Source organism: Pseudopipra pipra, chromosome 19 (genome assembly GCF_036250125.1).
Source record: "Pseudopipra pipra isolate bDixPip1 chromosome 19, bDixPip1.hap1, whole genome shotgun sequence".
Lineage (NCBI taxonomy): Eukaryota > Metazoa > Chordata > Aves > Passeriformes > Pipridae > Pseudopipra > Pseudopipra pipra.
In genome coordinates this window covers 248,851-271,277 of record NC_087567.1, presented here as the reverse complement: position 1 = coordinate 271,277, position 22,427 = coordinate 248,851, and the positions used below count along the sequence as shown (strand labels likewise).

Here is a 22,427-nt window from a genome sequence, read left to right as displayed (position 1 = left end):
CTTGTCCTCATCTCCAGGGGGGGCATGATGGCATCCCACGAGACAGCAGGACACTGTGACCATTCCTGTCCCTAGCAGTGGATGTCACCATCCCACAGCATGGCAAGACCCTGCCACCATTCCTTTTCCTGTCCCCATATGCAGGAGGGCAAAGTGCCACCCCACGGGACACCAGGACCCCTGTCCCTGTCCTCAGGGGTGTGTGATGTCCCCGCCTCATCCCATGGCAGAGGAGGACACTGTCTCCATCCCTGTCCCCGACAGCGGGTGCCATCGTCGCACGGCACAGCAGAACCGGTTTCCGTCCCCACGGCGCTTCAGCCCGGGCCGCCCGCAGCCCCGCGCGGCGGGGGCGGGAGGCGGAGCGCCGGCCGGTGCCTCCTCCAACTCCCCCTCCCGGGCCGTGCCGAGCCGTGCCGTGCCATGGGACCCGCCTTTCCCCCGCCCCGCGCAGCCATGCTGGGCTCCGAGAGCGGCCGTGATGATGCGCTCCGGTTCTCTTCGCAGAGCCCGGGGTCCCCGGCGGCACCGCGGCGGCAGAGCAAGGAGAGCAGCCTGACGGTGAGTGCGGGGGACCGGGCCGGGGGGAACCGCCGGGGGCTCCGTGCGGCTCCCCGAGCAGTGGGGCTGGGGGTGGCGGGCGGGGAGAGCATCCTTCACTCGGCATTTTGGTGTTTAAACCCTAAGAAACCCAGGGAGGCTTTGGGATCGCTGTCCTAGGCAGGAGTCCAGGCGCATTTTCCCGTTGATTTCGTTGGTTCTAGGATGAGCGGGAGGGAACGCGGTGCCTCAGACTGTGAACCAGGTGTCCTGAAAAAACTTCATCTGATCACCTCCCCCCCAACAACAGCTTCTGTATCGGGAAAAGCACTGAAAGGTTGGAGAAATACAAACAGCGGAGGTTGTTCGTTGCTCTACCAGGGCAGGAGGTTTATTTTTTTTCTCAAAGAATCTGTATTTTTTTCTCAAAGAGGTGTCAGAAGGTTTCTTGTGCCAGTGTCCAAATGAAGATTTCTGATAGGTAGTATAGGCAAAGTATGTATAGGCAAGTTTCAGTATGAAGTTAATCTTACATTTGCTTTTAATATTTGATTAAATATAATTGACTCAATGAAGAGACTTTGCACAAGAATACATAGTGACAAGACAAGGGACAGTGGTTTTAAACTTCAAGAGAGTAGGTTTAGATTAGATACTAGGAAGAAATTCTTCCCTGTGAGGGTGGTGAGGCACTAGCACAGGTTGCCCAGAGAAGCTGAGGCTGCCCCATTCCTGAAAGTGTTCAAGGCCAGGCTGGATGGGGCTTGTAGCAGCCTGTCTAGTGGAAGGTGTCCCTGCCCAGGGCAGGGAAGTTGGAGCAAGGTGGCCTTTAAGGTCCTTTCCAACCCAAACCATTCTATGATTCTATGTTATGAATAAAGATGTTCTCAGTATCATGATTACAGACATTAATATCTTTTCTGTGCTTGGTGACCTCATCTGGAACACAGTTTGCACTTCTGGGCCCCTCAATGTAGGACAAACAATTAAAAACAGAAAGGAAAACAAAATAGATGAATGAAAGTGGCTGGGAAAAGAAAGTTTTATTTAAATGGAAATCGAAAGAAATGAATAGATAAATTAATTACAGTGATAAAGGTGAGGCAATAACCATACTTACAGCTGCAAGCATTGTCAGGATATCAGATCCACAAGAGCAAAAGGAATAATTCAGTATTATACATCCCTGTTAATGTTACTACAAGGAGGAGATAATTGTCTATATTATCGCACGCAGCCTGTGGATTTATTCATCAGTAGGCTGGGTTGCTGGTGACAGAGACCAGGATTTGCAAGGTGCACATGCTGGTGTCTCTGACTGCAGAGTGGGTCAGTCACTGCCATGCAGGTACAGTTTTCTACAGGGAGAAAAAATCTTGAACAGTTTTTGAAAAAAACACTTGAGTGATTTTGATACTTGATTATCAAAATCAGTTGTTGTAAATGTTATTACTGTAATTAGCGTATTGGGAGAGTGGTATGGTTTGAAATAAGTATAGATCTGTTGGTTTGGGCATTTTCGCAGATGTCCTGGGGAATCAGCTGCTCCTGGGGCTACAGTGGCTGGAGGAGGAGGCATGTCCAAGCCCCCAAATGCAGCCCTTGCCTGCTCAAATCAGTGGGGTAGGAGCAAATCATAGGCTGAACATGGTGACCAGAGGGACTAGGCATCGTTACAGGGTGGGTTACACTGGGCTGCAGGGCACAGCACAAGAGCAGGAGTGCTTGGTTTTTTGCAATCCCCATTGTTTCCAAGGCTGTTCATTGAGGGTGGTTTTTCATATTTGCTAGCCCACGTGCCATCAGGTAACATCTGCAAAGCAAGAAAGTGCATGTTATGTCAGGGTCACTGAGCGTGCATTTCTCCAGCAGAAGTCCAAAGCTTTCAAGTAGAATGCATCAGACAGACAAAAATAAGCTAATTTTAACAGCTGTTTGCTCCAAGCCATTGCCTCCATCAAGACAGCATTGTGAAAAACAAATCTCTGTAAAACAATATAAGGTTTTCCCCTGTCTCCTAGGAGGTTCTGTTTGCTCAGCGCCTCTCGAGCTGATGTGTGGATGATCTAGTTAGCAGAGCTGCAGGGCATGTCCTTAGCATGCTGTCAGATGCTTTTCCTTGGTCTGTAGCTGTGCTCAGGCAGAACCTCTTCTTGTAGAGGGGAATTTTATGGTTAGCTTTGAGGCTCTTGGTCCATCAAACCTCCCTCCAAACTGGAATCCTTTGGCACACAAGCTGTGGACATCAGGTGATGTTCACTCTGAGCAGCAGCTGCAGCCAAGCTATCGCTGCGTCATTGCCTTCAGCAGAGGAGTGGGAGCTCGTTCCCGTCTTCTTCAGAATGCGTCTCCCTCTTCTACATCCAGCCAGCATTTAGGAGCACAGCTTCTTGAGATCCTGAAGGCAGGTGTGAGCTGGAGTATTTCCCATCTATGTGCACCCAATAAGAAGAATAATCTGGTGTTTCCTCTTTGGTGAGTGAATGTTACCAACACAGTCTTCCATTTTTTTGGAAGGGAAACCCCAACAGGGTGTATCAGAAGTGTTAGGAAGCTGCTGGTTGCACAGAATATGGCTGCTTACTTAAGAAGCAGCAGTGCAGATGTGTGGTCTGCTGGTTTTGCAGTGAGTTTCAAGGTGCACTCACTACTTTTAGGCTGGATGATTTGCTAGCTGATTTCTGAAGAAGAGATCATTTATGATAGGCGAGGGAGAGTTAAATGGAGAATATGCAGGGGGATATCAACTCAGGAACAGATCTATGTATCACTTGAAGAACAAGAAACTTACCTGATTATAAGGTGTTCCTGAGTGTGGGTTTCTTTCTGAAGAATTCTCTAGTACCTTGTCAAGATATAGTGCAAGACTTGGAAAGTGCTGGTGTTCGGATTGCATGTGTTGGACACATCAATGAACACGTGCTGCAGATGGGAAGAGGGGCAGCCTACGTGCAGGAACTTTGGATTTCCTGCTGCTGTGCTCTGCATCTGACACAGCGTTAATGAATGCAAGGTTGTGATGAGCACAGGGTGAGGCTGCACATTCAGCACGGTTCTCCCCTCTGCCCTGGGGCTGACTGCATGGTAGATACTGTCAGAAACCCCTTGGCTTGGCAGGGGGATGAATCACCTCTGAACCTTTCTACAGACAGACCAAGTAAAGAGGGCTCCTGAACACTTTTGGCAGAGTCTTCCCTTTGAAATAGGAAGGAATCAACGCATTTGTTAACAATGAGGACTTTGGTTGTCTGTTCTTCCCTCCTGTTGTACCGTAGCTGCAGCATCACCCTGCCAGCGCTAAAAACACAGGCAAAATAATGATGTTGAAGCTACCTAGACACAGCCTAGGCATTCCTGGGCTTCCCTGTCTGGGGAAAGTTCAAACTGCCCAAGCCTCTATCTGTGCCCAAGCTCTTATGAGATCTCTTCCAGTCTTTGCATTTGGTTGTTTTACCCAAACGGTTCCATTTGCAATATGAACTGACTTAGTGGAGTTGGATGTTGTACTTTTGGGGTCTCAGATGACACTGTAAAGAAGATACTGAAGTGAGGCAATCTGGCACAGCTTTGCTGTGTTAAGGTGCTGTGAATGTGCAGAAATCAGGAAAAATAATGTGCATTTTTAAGCTGAAGAAATGAGCAAAAATGTTGCCCTGCTTTAGTCAGTTCACCATGGCACAGTAAGCTTACCTGCTGTCTACTAATTTATTTATGTAGTATCTTATGTAATAAACATGTAGTTGATTATCTAGGCCTTGATCAAATTATTATTGTTTTATTCATGTTGCTTGGCAATGTATCATTTACTGGTGAGTGCTGGTAGCAACTTCAAAGCCTCCAGAGACTTTGAAATCCAGGAGATTAATGTGCATGTCCAACCCAAAAAAGTTTGTTGCTTCTGTGCAAACCCTGTGCATTCACCTGGCTCCTTATGTCTTTTCTGTCACCCTTTTGTGTCTCAAACATAATGAAGAGTCACCTACAATGTAAACAGCTCATTTTACCATGACTGCCAACGTGCTCATAGGAATAGGAGCTGGAATATTTAGCTATTAAGAGTATAATTGCATTTGATTATGATCAGTACACAGGCAAAAGTATTTTAATCCATTGAGTTTGGCATACAGCTTGTCAAGAGAAATGTATCAATTTGTGCTGCTTCTCTGATCCTGTGTGTGTGTATACGTGTGTGTCCCACCAAGCTTTGTTGTCACCATGTTTTTATCAGGATGTCTTCTCTAACTCTGTACCTTTTTCTGTCCTCATGATCCAGTGACTCTTTCACAGATTTTCTGGTGCCAAGCATGGCCAGGGGCAGCTGGAAGGACAAGCTGCTGGGAAGATTTGCTCAGCTCATATTTAGGAATTAGCCCTGCTTAATTTCCCTTTGCTGCAAGCTGACAACAGCCATTATTTTTATTAGTGAAGAGGCTGGATGAGAACTTAATATCATGGTGAAGCTGATTATCACCTTGGCTGTCCCGGTGGAGTCTGTGAGAATGTAATGCAGGTCATCACACCTTGTTTTCTCTTCATGTTCTGTGACTCCATCATTACCTGAGATATGTGTTTTAATTTGTTTTGGTTTTTTACTGGCAATTACACCTGCAATAGTCAACTTCTGCAAGCTTTTGTTAGGCCTTGCTGGTGAGTCAGCATTGTTGAGAGATTAGCACTGTCATGGGTTTGAATTTGGACCTTGCACAGCGCCTGCCCAGCTGTCAGGGATGTGACTAGTGAGAGTGTGGTCCCTCACGATTAGTAAGGGCAGTGGTCCCTCATGTGGAGGGAATGTCACTGTTCGTGGGACTGATCAAGCTTTTTAGTGCTGTCAGACATGGGGACATCATCGTGAGATGCTTTGGCTGTCTTTACCATCAGTCAAAAAGCTCATCAGTGGGACTAAGCTGGTGGAATAGAGTGCTTTTTTCAGCTATCTTTGCTTTTAGAAAAAAGAAAAGTAGCATTTCAGAGGGAGAACAGAGAGAGGGGGAATGCCATGCCCTCTCACCACTACTGGTGTGTGGCTGTGTCTTGCTCACTACCAGCCTGGTGTTCCCCTCCTGCTGGGAAATCCTGAGAGGTTTAAGAACTGTTAGGAAATACAAATCCAAGAGCTCTTGTTTAAATATAACAAATCTGTGGTGATGAAAGGAGAGAAAGATCATGAGATTTCCTATGCAGTCATATATAGTTTTTAGTAATATTTCTAGAGTTTTGACACTTTCCATGCCCCTGCTAGGACTTAGTGTAGAAAGGTATAAGTTTGGTTAAGTTCTGTTTACCACACAAATAATTCTTTCTTTTTTTTTGTAAGACTGCAAAAGCTTCTGCATTTTAGTTTTCTAATTCTGACATCAGTTCCCTTTTAAAAGTGATACTAGACCCAAATGGCCTCATGACTCTGTCCAGACAATTCAGCATCATTTCTAGATAGTCTTCTGAGAAGTGAAGAATGTTTGATTTATTCCTAAGTCTTTGAGTCTGATGACATTCTTTGAGAAACATATGAATTAATCCTACTCTCATCACCTGTTGATGTGCATACTCACTGTTCCTCTTCCTGCTGCATGCGTGGAGTTCAGTCCACTGCAGTGGGGCACCGTCACGAATCCCAGCCTGGGCATTTCCAATGACTCTGTGGTTAGTGCTTCAGGAAATTAACTTTAAGACTCACTGTGATATCACTAATCAGCAGTTCCCAACTGACACAGATTTATTTTTTTGTGAAACAGGCACTGCCTTTAGCAGAGAATAGGAATTTCCCTTGCTGTTTGTCTATGCAGATTTTTACACTGTAGGGAACAACTTGTGTGCCACCATATGTGCTCCCCACTGCACATCACCTCCCTGTCCTGGTGCACAGTGCCATGATGCAGTGATCCAACTCAGGATATTTTATGTTTCTATGATTCTGTGATGCCTGGTCTTCTGGTCTTTTGCAAAATACACTTAGGAGGTGCTTGTTTTCCCCTTATCAATATCCAGTGTGAAAATGTTGGGCCCTAGAAATCTGCCTTGAAAACACTGCTGTCTTCACGGGAAACATTTGGTCATTTCCCAGTTGAAATAAGTCATCTTGGACAACACAAAGCACACTCAGTACTGTGTTTCCACAGTGGACATCCCAGCCATTCTTTGTGAGACCACCAGTATGAGGATAGTGGAAACCAGAATAGCTGTTCTTTCACCAGTGCTGTATTGGTGCTTCTAGTTGGGGAGATGTGAATCACTTCAGCATCCTAAAACTTCATGCAGTCTCCTTAACTCTTTTGCCTTGTGCTGCTAACTGTTTTTAACTTGAGCTAAATCCTGAGTTCCTGTAGCTTGGCAGTCTGCTCTCGAGAGTCAGCATCTTGTCCTGGGTGCTCATGAGGTGTATTCTGTAAGCATACAGAATGGCTGTGCTCAGGGCAGTGTTTCGTGCAGGCTGCCAGGTAGGAGGGACTGGAGTGGCTGAAAGTGCTGGCATGCAGGTGTCATGAGATCATACAGATTTTTATTCAGTGAATATGAAATACAGCATCAAAGACAGAAATCCTCAAATCCAGAAGCTGTGTAAACCTGTCTTGACACCATGTACCTTAATGTGGTTCCTTGTAACATTGCCATTGCTGACAATGCTGCATCTCCCCTTCTCCATGAGGATGAGCTGCAGCATTACTCACTCACGGGAGTCAGTTTGCCTTCTGTGATATGTGATAGTGATTGTGCAGGGGTTCTGGAGGCCATCTCATTTTTTTGAGGCAAAACTAACTGCAATATCTGGTATTATTTGAGAACTGGTGTGTGGTTGTGCCAGCACAGAGGCATGACCAAGTACCAGTGCAGCCCATGCTCAGCAGTGGCACTGGATTTCATAGGATCATAAGAGGAGTCATAGAAAGACTTGGGTTGGAAGGGACCTTAAAGCTTATCTTGTTCCACTTCTCTGTCCTCCCTTGGCAGGGACATAGACCAGGTTGCTCCAAGCCCCATCCGACTTGACCTTGAACAATTCCAGCAATGGGACAGTCACAGCTTCTCTGGATCTGATGATCTCTGAAGCGAGGTGAAGCCTGTGTTCTGTCAGGCCTTGTTCAGCAGCCCAGTAGTGGTCCAGGCCAATGTTTATCAGACACTGCCTAAAAGGAATAGTTTTGCTGAAGGTTTCCAGACAGTATTTTTAAGACATTTGGGATGATCAGTTTGAAGCTTCCTGGCAGGGGAGAGAGGAGTCCCCTAATGGGGTGTTGAGCCAGTGCTTACTGGCTCATGCCAGAGCTTTGCAGAGCCTGCAGGCATCTCTGCACCCCCCTGCTTGCACCAGCTGTGCCTGGGGGACAGATGTCAGCTCCTCTCCTGGGGGAGATCTGCTCATGGGCTTTTAGTTTTTTGGTTATCCCTGAATGGGGCCCCCTGGTGGTTTAGTGGTTGGGATGCAGCGCTCTCACCGCTGCAGCCCAGGTTCGATTCCCGGTCAGGGGACTTCCCCGGGCAGATGGAGCTCGTCAGCCCTGTAAGGCCATCCATCTAAGAGAAGGTCACTCTAAACAAACCTACGTCCTGAGGACCTCGCTGCCACTGTCCAAGCTTGCTCGGCCCTGGCAGATGAACCTTAGGATTAAAGGGTGGGCTCAGTTCAGAGCACACTGTGTCTCACCTAAAAAATCCATTGCGCAGGCTCGAAGGGTAATGACCTTTCCCAAATCTTCGTTCACAAAGACTGGCCATGATATCCCTGAATGGAGAAGGGAAGGTAACCCTACCTATCTAAAAAAAACAGGGCAAGATGGGCTTGCAGTTTTCCTGAGAGAACTTTGCTGGCAGGGAAGGGACAGGAGAGGAAAACTTCAGCCGAGATAGAAGGTGTCCTCAGTGAAACATCTCTCATGAAGGCTGCAGTGGTGACAGAAGTCAGCATGAGGGGTGAGAGGCTCATTGCAGCAGCACAGGCAAGCCCAGCTGAGTGTGACTACAGTGGTATGTCCCCTGGCTTGTCTTCAGGGAGATGTCTGGGTGATGGGGAGCATTGGCACTGCTGTTGCGTGGCCATCCCACTCTGTACTGAGCTGATGTTCTGTAACTCCTGATGTAACTCTTCTGACAGGGAACATGTGGGAGCAGGGAGGGCGTTTGCAGTGTTGTCTGTTGCTGAGACCTCGTGGCCAGTGGAGGCCGGTGCTGTCTGGAGAGGCTGGCTCTAGCTGGAGATGATACAGGCTCTGGCTGGAGAGGCTGGCTCTGGTTGGAGGTGCAGGGTCACTAGTGCGTGGCTGCTGCCTGCAAAGCCTTGATCTCTGACCTCCTGCAGATCAGTTTTGCAGCCTGATGGAAGCTGGAAGGGAAGACTCATGGTTTAGGATCTAGCTGAGGTGACAACCAAAGGCAGTGTAGGTACAGGGTCCTCGGCCTGCTTTGAAGTGGACTTGGCGTGCTCTGGGCAGAGTGATTTATGTGGAGCAAGCTCTTGCATCACTTACAGGAAAACTGCTGAACCTCCAGCCTGGGCAGATGGCAGCAGAGCCAGTGTGGGTTTGTAGGAGCAGCCTTGTATCAGCTAAAGGTTTTGTCTGCTTTGCTCTGGCATGGGGGGTTTGCACTGTGTCAGCACCCGCATCCTTTCTGATCCTCTCTCAATAGCCCAAAGGCAGACTCACTGCCTGTAAGCACTGCCTTTGGGTCTGCCTATGCAGCTGTGCTAGCCCTGCCCACAGCTTTGTGTATGGATTTCCTGTGAGCATTAACTGATCCAAAACAAAACCCCACACCCATACAATTTTATCTGTGAGTCTCCCATCCCCAGTATCTGTTGGTTCCTTGATTAATACCCAAGTACTCTTAGTGTCCCGTGACCCTGTGGGTGCACTTGAGAGGGACTGATCTTAGGGACCTGCTCAGCAGGGAATTGGGGCAAGCATTATAAACTGGCAGTGAGCTCTGACTCTTACTGGTGCATCCTCTGAAGGGCTTGGCTGTGTCCAGAGTTGTTCTGCAGCATGTTCTGCAGTAGCTGTCATGCTCTTAGCCTTCACTGTGCTTTTATCAGGCTGCATGTTCCACTGTGATAACTTAATGAGCACTTGGGCTTTTTTATGCCGTTGTTTAATGACCATGTCCTGCCTCACAGATTGCTGTGGTTCTTGCACACTGAAGGCTCGCTGACCTCAGAGAGCCCCTGTTCCTTGTAGCAGGGACCATCACTTTCATCTGAAAAGTCTCTGAGATAGATGGAAGGGCTGTGCACTGAAAAAATAACCTGTTTTTTGTAATCCTATAGGAGACTGGCATAGCCGAGGTTTTTTGCTGAGATACGCCGTTCGTGCCTGCAGTGCTTTCTGATGCTCACTGTGTTTCTGTGTTGAGGGTGTGCTCAGGGTGTTTCACATCCAAGTTTTTTACCACAGTTCTTAGGGATCTGGGAGAACTCCCCACATGGTGCTTTCCAAATCCAGTAGGTTTCCCTCATGTGAAACGAGTAGTTTATTTTCCTCTGAGCTGACGCTCCTGCTTGCATAGAAGAGCTTTCTGGGAATACTTAGCTGCTGTTTCCATGCAACAAGGAATTTTTCTTCACTGGCATGCATTCACTGTGGATTTTCTGATGGGAAGTGCATGGATATAAACTTTCATTTGCATATTTCTCATCAACAGCTAAATTTCATTGCTGTCTAACTCCCTTTTTTTATTTTTTTTTAACAGATCAACTGTGTGACTTTCCCCCACCCTGACGTAATGCCAGAGCAGCAGTTGCTGAAACCTTCAGAGTGGAGCTACTGTGATTATTTCTGGGTAAGTAGGCAGCCAGCCACATGCCATATTGAAGCTCCAGAGCTTCCAAAAAAGTGGAACAAACAGCTTGATTTGTGGCACAAGGTAAAGGAGAATTTGGGCTGAGATACAGTGTGTAAGGGCAGTACCAGGGAGACTGGCGATGGCAGTGAAGATCTTGTGGAAACCATCTGACCAGTCTGAGATGTGGGCGATCATCAGAGAAGTGTTCAGAAAGGCAAGCACATCTGTCAGGAGATGGATTGGGTCAGGAAACGGGGAGGATATAGGACAAGCCACACATCTCAAAATACCTCAGGCAGAAGGGTTGTGCATCAGGAAGGGGATGGAATCACAGAATCTCAGAATAGTTTGGATTGGTAGGGACTGTAAAGCTTGTCTAGTTCCAAACCTCTGTCATGGCCAGGGTCACCTTCCACTAGAACAGGTTGCTCCAAGCCCCATCCAACCTGGCCTTGGACACTTCCAGGGATGGGGCAGCCACAGCTTCTCTGGGCAACCTGTACCAGGACCTCACCACCCTCACAGGGAAGAATTTCTTCCCGATATCTGATCTAACCCTGCCCTCTGTCAGTTTGAAGCCATTCTTCTTTGTCCTGTCACTCCAGGCCCTTGTCCAAAGTCTCTCTCCAGCTCTCTTAGGACCCCTTTGGGCACTGGAAGGAACTGTAATGTCTCCCTGGAGCCTTCTGTTCTCCAGGCTGAACACCCCAAACTCTCCCAGCCTGTCTCCATAGTAGAGGTTCTCCAGCCCTGTGACCGACTTAGTGGCCTCCTCCGGACTTGCTCCAACAGATCCATAGGTCCATAGGATAGCAAGGTGGCTGACAGGGAATATTATTTCAGTGTTTCCCAGAGCACAAGAGCTACGGATACACAAGGAAGCAGGGGATGTCCCTTCTAAAACAAGGAGATAGTTACAAACTGTATTTTAAATTCTAAAACTCCCTCCCATGGGATATTCTGGAGGTCAGATAAGAAATGAGGTTTTTAAAGGATGAGGTTTGTGAAGGACAGGCCTATTTGTAACTTAAGTTGAGTAGTTTTAAGACAGCCTGCAGCATGAGAAGTCTTCAGTGTCTGGTTCTGAGTGTGCCCTCTCATGCTCAGCTCTGCTTTCAGGTTCCTAAATCAGATTAAAATGATGCAATAATCCTTGGAGTGTGGAGCTGATAGAAAAAGGCTTCTACTGGAAAACTTTTCTTCTACTGGAAAATATTTTTTTGGGGTGGGAAGAATACTACAAATAAACAAATATTACAAAAGAATTCAACAATGAAGATTTTAGGAATTCCTTGTGTGTTTTCTGTTATAAGTTATTGAAGCATTTCCATCTTAAAAAAAAAGTGTCGGTGTTGGATGCCCAGCAGCACGTCCTGTTGGGCTTCCCCAATGCTGGCGTGACGGCTGATATCAGGGACTTGCTGAAATACACTGTCATACTTGCAAATGGTCACATTATCACAAAACTTCCTCGGTTCCTTCCAATCTTCTGATCCCAGTGAACCCTAAATCATTAATGGCATACAGACTGATTTTATGCACGTGTCTTACAGAAGTCCCTCTCTTTCTTGGTTGCCTTTATTAGGGCTCAGCCACTGCTTGGCTCTTGGGGTTGGTTAATCTCACTCTCAGTGAAACTCTACTTAAAGCTGCCTTTCTTCAGCAGACTTTTATCCTCCCATAACTCCACTCCCAGGACTTTCCTCTGCTTCGGCCTTGTCATCCATGGTATGCCCACAGCTCACCCTCCTTGTTCCATCAGCTCCACTCCTCCTGCTGTCTCAGCTGGCTGGTCACCAGTGGGGCGTCCTACCAGTCTCAAGCTTTGATTAGTGTGGCATTTTTCTCTAGGCAATTGTGCAGCACCTAAGGAATTGCAGCAAAACTGTAGTACTTAGGGAAATGTTCTCTGAGAATTTGTTTGTTGGGAAGGGGGTAGGAAATGAAATACTGAAATATGAACATAGAGAGGAGAGAGAAAAGAGGCAGCAGAGAGAAAACTGTGTTGGTCCTTGTAGCAACACTGAAGTCAGTGGAGCAAAGGGTCTACTGGGCTGTGTAGGAAACAAATGGTGAAGGATGGGGTGTATGATGGTAATCTATGGGACAAGTTGCTGGTTTACCCTATTCTACAGCAGATCCATGCAGACTGGCTGTATTTTTCTGAGTACAAATCAGGGTCGAACTTGGCAGTTGTTAAAGGTCATTTAGGGCTGCATTCCCCCTGGAAGGAGCAGCAGTGTCCCCCCTCTGCCCCAGCAGTTCCCCTGGACTGGCTCCAAGATCCCTTCTTTTTGCAAGCTGAGCCCTCGGGGCTGACACTTGCCCAGTGACATTACCAGCTATGAAGGGTCATGGGCAGAAAGGACAGCAGTGCTGCTGCTTTGGCCCCCACATCATTTTATGCTAGCTAAAAATAACTGTAAACTTCCCTGTTGAAATAAAAAAAAAAAAAAAAAAAAAGGAATAGGAGGAGGGGGAAAGAGAAAGTGTTGGGCTACTCCTTTCAGAGGGACTGAGGTGCTGTGGCCATCAGCTCGTCTCATAGGAGGGCTCCTCAGGCCCCACTGCTGGGCAGCTGCTGCTGGGAACCACGTCTTTCTGGGTTTAGTCCCCATAGCTTTTTGTTGAACCTCCTTTTATTTCTTTCAGGCAGATAAGAAGGACTCACAAGGGAACAATACGGTGTCGGGATTTGAAATTCTTCTTCAAAAGCAACTTAAAGGGAAACAAATGCAGAAAGAAATGGCAGAGTTTGTTCGAGAAAGGTAACTAGCACTTTGTTACCAAATATTTATGGCAGTTGTTTTTTCCTGATTTAGATATCGCTTGAACTGCATAAAAGGTATGCTACCAATTCTTAATGAACATTTAATACTTCTTTAATGTCTATCCACACTCTCCAGCCTTCCCCAGCTCTCACTTGTCTCTCCTGCTCTGTCTGTCTCAGTTGTATTGCACACAGGCTGTCTGTTTAGAGGGAACCGAGGTTTTAAGCTGCAGCTTCAAGGAAAAAACATGAACATGGAAGAACCAGAGTGGTCATGATATTTAGAAGGGAAGTATTTTGTCTGAAAAATAGGGAAGGAATTTGTTCATGTGGAGCATAGACACAGTTTCCTAGAGGAAGATGTCAAAAGACATCACCTGGGACTTTAGCTAGTTGCAGAATCACAGAATGGTTTGGGTTGGAAGGGACCTCCAAGATCATCTTGTTCCAGGCCCCCTGCTCCTCTGGACAACCTGTGTCAGGGCCTCACCACCCTCACAGCCATGAATTTTTTTCTAACATCTAATCTAATCCTGCCCGCCCTTCTCCTGTCACTCCAGACCCTTGTCCAAAGACCCTCTCAAGCTCTCTTGGAGCCCCTTTAGGCACTGGAAGGGGCTCTAAGGTGTTCCTGAAGCCTTCGCTTTTCCAGTCTGTCTCTCAGCTTGTCTCCAGAGCAGAGGCGCTCCAGCCCTGTGATCAACTTAGTGGCCTCCTCTGGACTCACTAAAACAGATCCACTTAGATTGAACCCACAGTCATAAAGACAGATGTTGCTACCAGAAGATGCTGGAGTGCTGTTAATGGGCTGTTGCTCTGCTGACATGGGAATTGCACTGAACACCAAACAAGCACAGATGCTCAGTTCAAAGACGTACAGCAGGTGATGTGACATCATTACTCATAAATATAGTCGCTGTTATTTGAAATGGTTTGTCATTTGTTCAAGCCAGTGTAAGTCATCCTGAGAATGACTTTTCAAAACCTGAGAACACTCCATAGGGAACAAAGAGTGTTTGCTCTCTGGAGGAGGGCATTGACGCTGATGGATGTTCTCTCCTGGAGGCAGTTGCACCAGTTGAAGGAGCTGCTGCCCTCTGTTATTGTCTCTCTGTTGACACTTGGTGCTGAGTTGGTGTTGCCTTCCCACTCTGCTGCTGCAGACATGGTGTGATTGTGCTGATGAGAATAAACACTGGTGCAAGAACAGAACTAGGCCACAAAACAGGCCCCTCTGTTGGCGTTTGGTGTGCAGTTCGATTGGGAAGAACTTGCACATAGTTGCTTCATTTGTGGTTTGTTTTCTTTCTCCCTCATGTCTTTTTTTTCATACTAGGGATATGGCAGCAGTGGGAAAATGGAAGGTCGCAGAGGCAATAAAGGTGGTCACATACGCGGCTGAGCATTCATGTGTGGTTTCTGCAGCCTTTGACGTAAGACAGTCCGAAAGACAGTTACCTCTGTAATCCATGAGAAAGTGTGACCAGAGGTAGAAGAAAGAACTACCTGGCACATTAAAAATACAATTGAGAAATAGGCTTGCTAAGGGAGAAGATGAGAAGGCAAGCAGAATTATGATAGCTGCGGCCAGGGAAAATAGGGGGAAAGCTGCTCCAAAGAAAGTAATATATAATGAAATTTGACAGAAATAAAAGCAAAGCGCATTCAAGAGGAAGGAAAGTTGGTGTAAAATTAGAGAGAACAAGGAGAGCAGCTCTGACTCTGGGGAGGGGCATGTCTGCGTCCTTGGCAGACATGTTAGAGAGGAGAGACAGAAAAGATTCACTATGTGCTGGAAACAAAGAAGGTATGGAATTGAGTGTGAAGAGGGTCTAGATGGGAGTTATAGAAAGATGAATATATTTTTCATCTGTTTGAAACAAAGGATCAGGATTGTTCTGTGTGAAAAAGGAGGAGGATGCTGTTGAGCTGGAGAGGTTAGTCATGGAAATAGAGCTCAGGCCATCTGTATCTCCAGCTAAGAGGGCAGAACTATTGATAAGATTTTCATGATGACCACCAGGTGCCTTGGGGAATACAAGACCCACATTTAAACTAGGGGTTTTCCTGACCAGAAAAATTCTCTTCATCTGTACAATCAACCTGCTGGAGATGAGATTCAGCCAGCTAATAAAAACAGCCCTTCAATGGGAAGCTGGAATACGACTTGATAACCAGATTTCTTCATCAAATATACAACAAGAGGCAAGCTAACTGAAATTTAGTTTATCAAATAGGTGCTTTACAGGAGCTTCTTGTAAATAGCAATCATAGACTGAGCAATTATATGTTCATTCAGTTCTTGTTGACAAAGTTAGGGTTATAATACATACTTTGAATTTTAATGACAGACCTTAAGAAAGAGAGGAAAGTAATTAATAAATTGACTGAACTAAAAGATCAAGAGTGTGGGTATGAAAGAAGGAAGGAATTACTTAAATCTAAAGTGAAAATAAGGTCCAGTATTTGCATGCAAGGAAGCACTCCAAAACAGCCAAGAAAATCTGCAGACTGCCCTGAGAAGCACCAGTCTCTCCAAGTATAAGAAGTAATGGTTTTATTAGCAAAGAATCACTGTCTTAGGCTTTTGGCCACTCACTTTTAATTATGCTATGCTATGTTTAGAAAATGCAAAATAAATAGCAGATTATTTAGCTTCTGCCATGTTCAGCAGATACTTGTATACATCTTTCACTGTTTGTCTGCAACAATTTGTGGAATACTTCTGCAGGCTATGCACTACAGGAAAAGTAATTATGCTTCTGTTGTCTGAAAATTTCATTGTTCCCTTCTAATCTGGAGAAATAGTGTAAAAAGACTCATCATCACGGTCTTCCCACAGTGGCAGTTGTGTAGCTGTCTGTCATATATCCTCTACCACCTTTTCTCCCTGTTCCCCCTGTTGTCTTAATTTATTTAGTTTCTTCTTGCATGGCAGTCACATCAGATCATCTTTGCCTCCCTTTGTAGTTCTCTCATTTTTCTTTATCCATTATAACATGGCATGACTGAAATTGTTTGAGTGGGGGAAAACAAAGCACTTTATTTAAAAAAAAAAAGCATAAGAGAACAGGAAATAAACATCCAAATAGCAACTAGAACTAATAAAGTAAGAACAGTATGGGTCAAAATGCATTTATAACCTGTAACGATTCTGACTATACAGGGAGTGCAATTCTGAAGGTTTTCAAACAAGTTAGTGGAAACAAGAACTTGGAGCTTTTTTGGTGGGAAGGTGGGATAACTGCCAAACAGCCACATGAGTTTCTGGAGGTGGGCTCACAGGACTCAGGAGTCATGGCATGTTGGTGTTTCACAGTCACCACAATCCAGAGTTTGCAGAGTATTTATATTGGGCAGGGCCAAGAGGCAGATTTTTTTCCCCCTCTTTGAGGTTTATCATGGTTTTTAGCCTCTTCTGGCCACAGATGGTGACAGGACTCCAGGCTGGGGTAGAATAATTTATGTCTTATAATTGGGGCTCTTAAGCAATAGACAATTCACCTTTTTATTGTTATTTTTTATTGTTATTTCTCCTTGCCAGGCAGTCTACCCTTTTAGTAGTGCCATCCACTTGCAGTACAAGTAACACTTGAAATCCCTAGAAAAACTTGAAGCCGAGGCCAAGGCCGGGACCAGTGAGGAGCATATTTAGAGTGTGTCAGGTGAAGTGTGTCTGGATAAGGCTCTTTCCATAGGTCCTAACCCAGTGTAGCCTTGGGTACTAGACAGTTTGTTGGTCTTGTTAGAGCAGGCATGGGGAGCTGGTTGGTTTTGTCCTCATGGGAGGGGGAAGAAGAGGACCCCCAGCTCCTGAGTAAGGTCTGTAGTTATACTGTGCCATACCAAGCTCAGTATCATCTTGGGCCTCAGCCAGCTGCGTCCCCCAGAGTGCCTGCCCAGTCAGCTGCTTTGCTGTGGAGCTGGAAGCTGCAGGACACATACGTGCTCCCTCTCCTGAACATCTGTGAGCATAACAACAGAGTGGCACTTTCACTCCCACACCATCCACCAGAATATTTCAGCAGCCCACAATATCAGATCCCTCTTAGGTATCTCGGGGGACCCCTTTTATCTCAAATGTGCTCCGCAAAAGAGCACTTGCTCAACTAGTTACTGCAAAGAGACATGCCAAAAATATCTCACCTCCTGACTTCTCACTGGACAGAAATGGATTTCAAACCAGGTTTTGCCCCTGTTTGTACATAATTGGCATATAATCAGGAGTTGTTCCACCTAGGGGCCACACAGCTCTCTCAAAATGCTATATTGAGCAAGCTGGGTCAAAAACCAGTGAACAGACAAATGTTTGCTTTGCCTGGGAGCATGTGTGCCTTGCAACTGTTTCACTGTAAGAACAACTCAGAGGAGATGAACATGATTTCAGACACCATGCACATCATCTCTGGACCAGCAGTTGCTCTTTTCACCCTGCTGGGCCATCAGCATATACCCTTGTCCCCGCACTCCACAGCTGCACTCATTCTCTCTGCAGCCACTCCCACAGTGGTTGTGTGTCAATACCTTTCCTCTTCTGCACCCTTGCCATTGGCGAGCTCAGGTCCTGTTCCTGGTGTGGTGCCTCTGAGTGAGTGGAGACAAGGACAGGGCAGTGAGTGGAATGAATGAGGGGAAGGGGCTGTGCCACGTGCTGATGACAGAAAACCCTGCCACATCTTCTCCAGCTTTGTCACCTGTAACAGAGCAGGAAGCATTTTGTGTCCCTAAGAAAGGCGTGATCCAGCACCCCAAACCTCATTTGGATTTTTCCTGGATCACTGCATTCCTTCATCTTTTCTTCAAGGATGTGCAGCCTCACGTTTCACAGCAGACTGAACCACATGCTTCTGGTTCTGCAGACAGTCCATGTTCCACAGCAGAAACACTCTGTCCTTGTTATTTGCTCTCCAGAACTGTAGCTGCTTATTCTAATTTTGTCGCACATGCTGTCCTGCATATAGCCCTGCTCTTGCCACTGCATTTTAGCATATGGAGGAGAGAAGACAGCTGCCAAGCCCTGGAGACTGAAAGAAAAAATCCTGTGGCAAAATCTGTTAAAATGCAGAGAATTTCTTCAAATTATGTGTGTGGGTTTCTGCCTTAAAGCTTACTTACTTCTGTCTTTTTATTTTCTCTCTGTGTGTATGTGAGTGTAGGATAAAGATTGAGGAGGAATATGCTAAGAACCTGTCCAAACTGTCTCAGAATTCCTTGGCTGCTCAGGAAGAAGGGTAAGTGTGTCTCTGTGACTTTCACAGAAGATGAATTTTAACATAAAAGGCATTTCTCCCACGCAGGTACATATAATTTCCCCCAGCTCTCTCACCGAGTAGAGGTTTATTTAGATTAGCACCCCGGATGTGCTGAGGAAGGTAGAATTGCTTCAGAATTGGTTTTATTATTTCGAGTTGTTAATGATAAATTTTTTAGGAGTATATGTATGAAACATTGCATTTCCAATCGTATTTATGCTGTCCTTGTTGTAGCCAGGACTAGGTCCTTTCAGGATTGGCATGTATACATGCTAAATTACTTAGAAAATGGAAGAATATGTAGAATACATATACTGCTGAGAGTAGATCTGTAAGGTCAATGCCAGTACAATCAAGCAGCACAGACAGAGGAAGGACAGAAAGTCTCTTCTCATTGGAGGTCTGACCCTTCAAGAAAAGCAGCAGATTGTCCCTTATTTACAACATTTTCACACTTTGGAAGTTCTTAAGAAGGTATTAGACAATGCAATTCAACCTAGATTGCAGTTCTCAGTAATAATGAAGAGACACTTCTGAAGGATCAGAGACTGTTAGCTCTATCTGTTCCAACACAAACCCTCTAAGCACTGAAAGCCAAGGCTGGAAATTACTGTCCTCACCATAGCTTTGACACAGTGTGTTTCTGCTGGCACTGAAGCTCCACAAGGTATTTGCTCAGCTTCCAGGATACAAGGACAGAAATTGCTAAAGGCTAACTAGACTGTTACTGCTCTAAGCACCTACAGTGACAATGGTTTCTGTCCTTCTTTCCCCTTAGGGGTGGATGCTCACTTGATCCGAGCAAAGCTAAAACCACTTTCTTTCACATCTTCCTCTTACTTTCTCCTAGCACTAATAGGAGAAGAAGGGAATGCCTGAAAAATTTAAGGGGAAGGAAACTAGGTGAGAATAGATGACAAGAGAGCAAATGAGGACCAAATCATAAGAAATGTTGAAGTAGGGAATTGGAGAGGACACTGTGCAGAGTGCAGGGTGCTGAGAGCACTGTCCAGTCGTGCTCTGCCTGGAGGGGTTGTAAGGTGATAGAATGGAAGGAGGTTGTGCTGAAATTTCTCCTCCTGGCCAAACTGGCTAGGGCCAGGAAGAGGCTAGTGAGAAGATTGTGGGAATTGATGAGGCCCAGGAAATGGAAAAGTTCCACTTAAAAAATTGAGGGAGGGAGGTCAGCCAACAGGAGGATTTGAAGGAGCCAAAAGTGAGACTGCAGCCTTGTATACTCAGTAAACATTCACCGAAGTCTTCTCATTTACAAGAAGGTATGAGTCGGGGGACCCCATGCGCTGCTCTGTGCAAGCAGCAGTTACCACTGCTGGTTTCACACTTCACTGAGCATTTTCCAGCTTTTCTGTGCAGCAGTCTGTGGAATTGACACAAAGTACGGGCTGTCCCTCCAGGGTCCTCTGCCCTCCTCTGATGATAAGCAGACTCTCCATCATGTATGTGATGGGTGGCGAGATGGGACCCATTGGTGGTACTGGGGTGGTTCTGTCTGGGTTGCTGTGAGCACAGTGCACAGGAGGTGATACAATCCATGGTCATTGAAGTCACTGGAGCTGGACAGGAGATGCAGAAGATACTCATCAGGCTGAAATACCACCTTTTCTTAAATAGATCAGATAAAATGGTTATTGTCAGTGATAACTGGGCAGTGGGAGGAGATCTCAGGTTGGGTCTAGGGGAAATGTTGGGAGCGCTTCTGTAGGTGAATCTAAGTTGTTTAGCTGATGAACACCATACTTGAGAACTCAACTCCTTGGAGCAATTTCAGAGATGACAGACCATTATTTTGAAATTGCACACGACAGGCAATTTTTCAGGCTATCAGGAAGGGTCAGATATCATTGTTGTTGAAAGGGGTGTGGGGAGGAGATAAAAGGAGCCAGGAATTGTAGATCACTCAGCTTTATTTAACCTTTGCAAAGTGGTAGAATAAACCGTAAAACTTCCTAGAAGCACTTATTGGAAAACTAAGGTGATGAGCAGTTGTTGTAGATGCATACAGAACAATGCCAAACCAACCTAAATTCCTTCAGTGATGGAATAAAAGAGTAACTCAAGCATCACAGCCCTTAATTTAGTGTAAATTTTTACAGTGGGAGATTCTTGTAGGCAGACGAGAAATGGTGGCCTAAATAAAGCCTAGTAAAAAAAACTAGGTAAGAAATATCCACTATTTACAAAAAGTAAAGTAGAGAAAGTAGCTGTGGGCTGAGATCAAATAAGGTTTGTCCCAAGTCCAGGGGTTTTTTTCAATGTTTTTGTTAATGAATGGCCTATGGTGGAATAAATAATGGCTTGACTGTAATCAGAGATGAGACAAAGCTAGGAGGGTTAGTATGTATAGTTCGAAGAAAAGATTGCAACTCAGAATTATTTTGTTAAACTGGAGTAAATAACTGGAAAAAAAAATGCATTTTAATGAGGATAAAGCACCAGGTTTTATACTTTCACAGGATGTGAAAGATACAGTTACATAACAGTTTGTGGGAGAAGGGTCTGGCTATAGTGAATCACAAGCTTATTCATCAACAACTTCATGCTGTTGTCTAAAAAAAGCAATCATATTGAGATATGTATAAGAAAGAGTGTTTGATACAAAATAATCTGTTACCAGTTTAGCAACCGGAAGACCTGTACTGGAAGACAGTGTAGTTTTGGTAATGATGCTTTAAGAGGAGTCTAGGCTGTTGTAGAGGGTTTGAAGGAGTGTACCTCAGCTGCCATCATCTCGGAAATAATCTGTCCAAAAGAAAAAGACAATTCAGAAATTTTCAAATACTGAAAAGCTTCTCTGAGGAGGAGTAGAATAATCTGTTCATCAAAAGTAGGGTGTAAAGTAGAAGAGGCAATGGACAAACGGCGTTGGTGAAAACTTTGTTATGGTAGGGATAAGACACTGAAGGATCTTGCTTGTGGAGGCTGTGGCATCTCTGTAACTGGAGATCGTTATGAACAGTGTTTTCGAAAATCTGCTACATACAATGCCAATACAGTTCTGCCTTGGTCACAAGGGTTGGTTGTCTTCTCAGGTTTCTGTTATCCCTTTTCCATGATTTTGCTCAGCAAGACATAGTACGAAGCGTTGTGCCAGATCTGTCTGACAGATCTCATGGGAAGGATGGGTAAGAGACAGGGCATTGATTGCTGTCCCTCTGTTCTTCCAGCACACTGGGAGAGGCTTGGGCTCAGCTCAAGAAGAGTCTAGCTGATGAAGCAGAAGTTCATCTCAAATTTTCTTCTAAGGTAAGTAGTTCTTTCTTTTCCAAAGATTTTTGCCCTGAATTGATATGGATCTCCCTTCAGTATATGTAGTGGGGGAAATACATTTGCATATGCATACACCATGCATATGGTACAAATTTAGAAGAATTAATAAGTTGGTGAACAATCTTACTGAAACTGTCTATTATTGCTCCCCAAATCAGTTTATTTAATCTATCTGATGAGAAAATTAAAACACATCTAACCTTAATTTTTCATAAAAAAAGGAGAAAAACTGATTCTAAAGGTTGTTCACCAGAGCTCTAAGTTCTCTAAGAGAACCAGAACTCTGACTTCTTTGTATCGTTAGCCTTTCTGAAAAGCACGCTGGGAATGTCATGTTATTTTTGGGTTTTCTCTCAAGTGATGCCCAAGGAGATTTCTTTTACAAATTATGGTATTTATCTGGGGTTTTTCCATCACATGTGACACGCTCTTGAATCCTGTTACATTATGTTAACCTCTGTGGGTGGTCAAGTTCAATACAGTGGCAGATATCTCAGCACAACAGCCATGTTCTGGAGGAAAATTATAGCTCTGCACTGTTCATAAGTGATTCTGCAGAGGTTACTCAGGCAACTAGCTGCTGCCTTGGTAACCTGCTGCTGTGCCTCAAACTTCGACATCAGGGCTGTAATTAGTGAAATACTTTTTGCTCCCCATTGTCCTCCTGTATTGTTTTCCAAGAGGAAGAAATGCACCCTGGTGTGGTGTTTACATGTGGGCAGGCCATGTAGAGGAGCTCTTTCATTATTTTACTTTTGTTTAAGCCTTGCACAGAAACTCCAATAGCATCCTCTAAACCCTCC

The 22,427-nt window shown here is 45.3% G+C and overlaps 1 protein-coding gene across 2 annotated transcripts in view; it reads left to right on the top strand.

Annotated features, from left to right (window-relative positions):
* GAS7 (growth arrest specific 7) overlaps positions 1-22,427 on the top strand; it is a 118,198-nt gene that overhangs the window by 66,611 nt on the left and 29,160 nt on the right. For both annotated transcript variants that reach the window (XM_064675554.1, XM_064675553.1), the window contains exons 5-9: positions 508-561; positions 10,222-10,311; positions 12,967-13,082; positions 18,241-18,315; positions 21,522-21,600. In XM_064675554.1, coding sequence (XP_064531624.1) covers positions 508-561; positions 10,222-10,311; positions 12,967-13,082; positions 18,241-18,315; positions 21,522-21,600 — 414 coding nt within the window. The remainder of the gene's footprint in view (positions 1-507; positions 562-10,221; positions 10,312-12,966; positions 13,083-18,240; positions 18,316-21,521; positions 21,601-22,427) is intronic.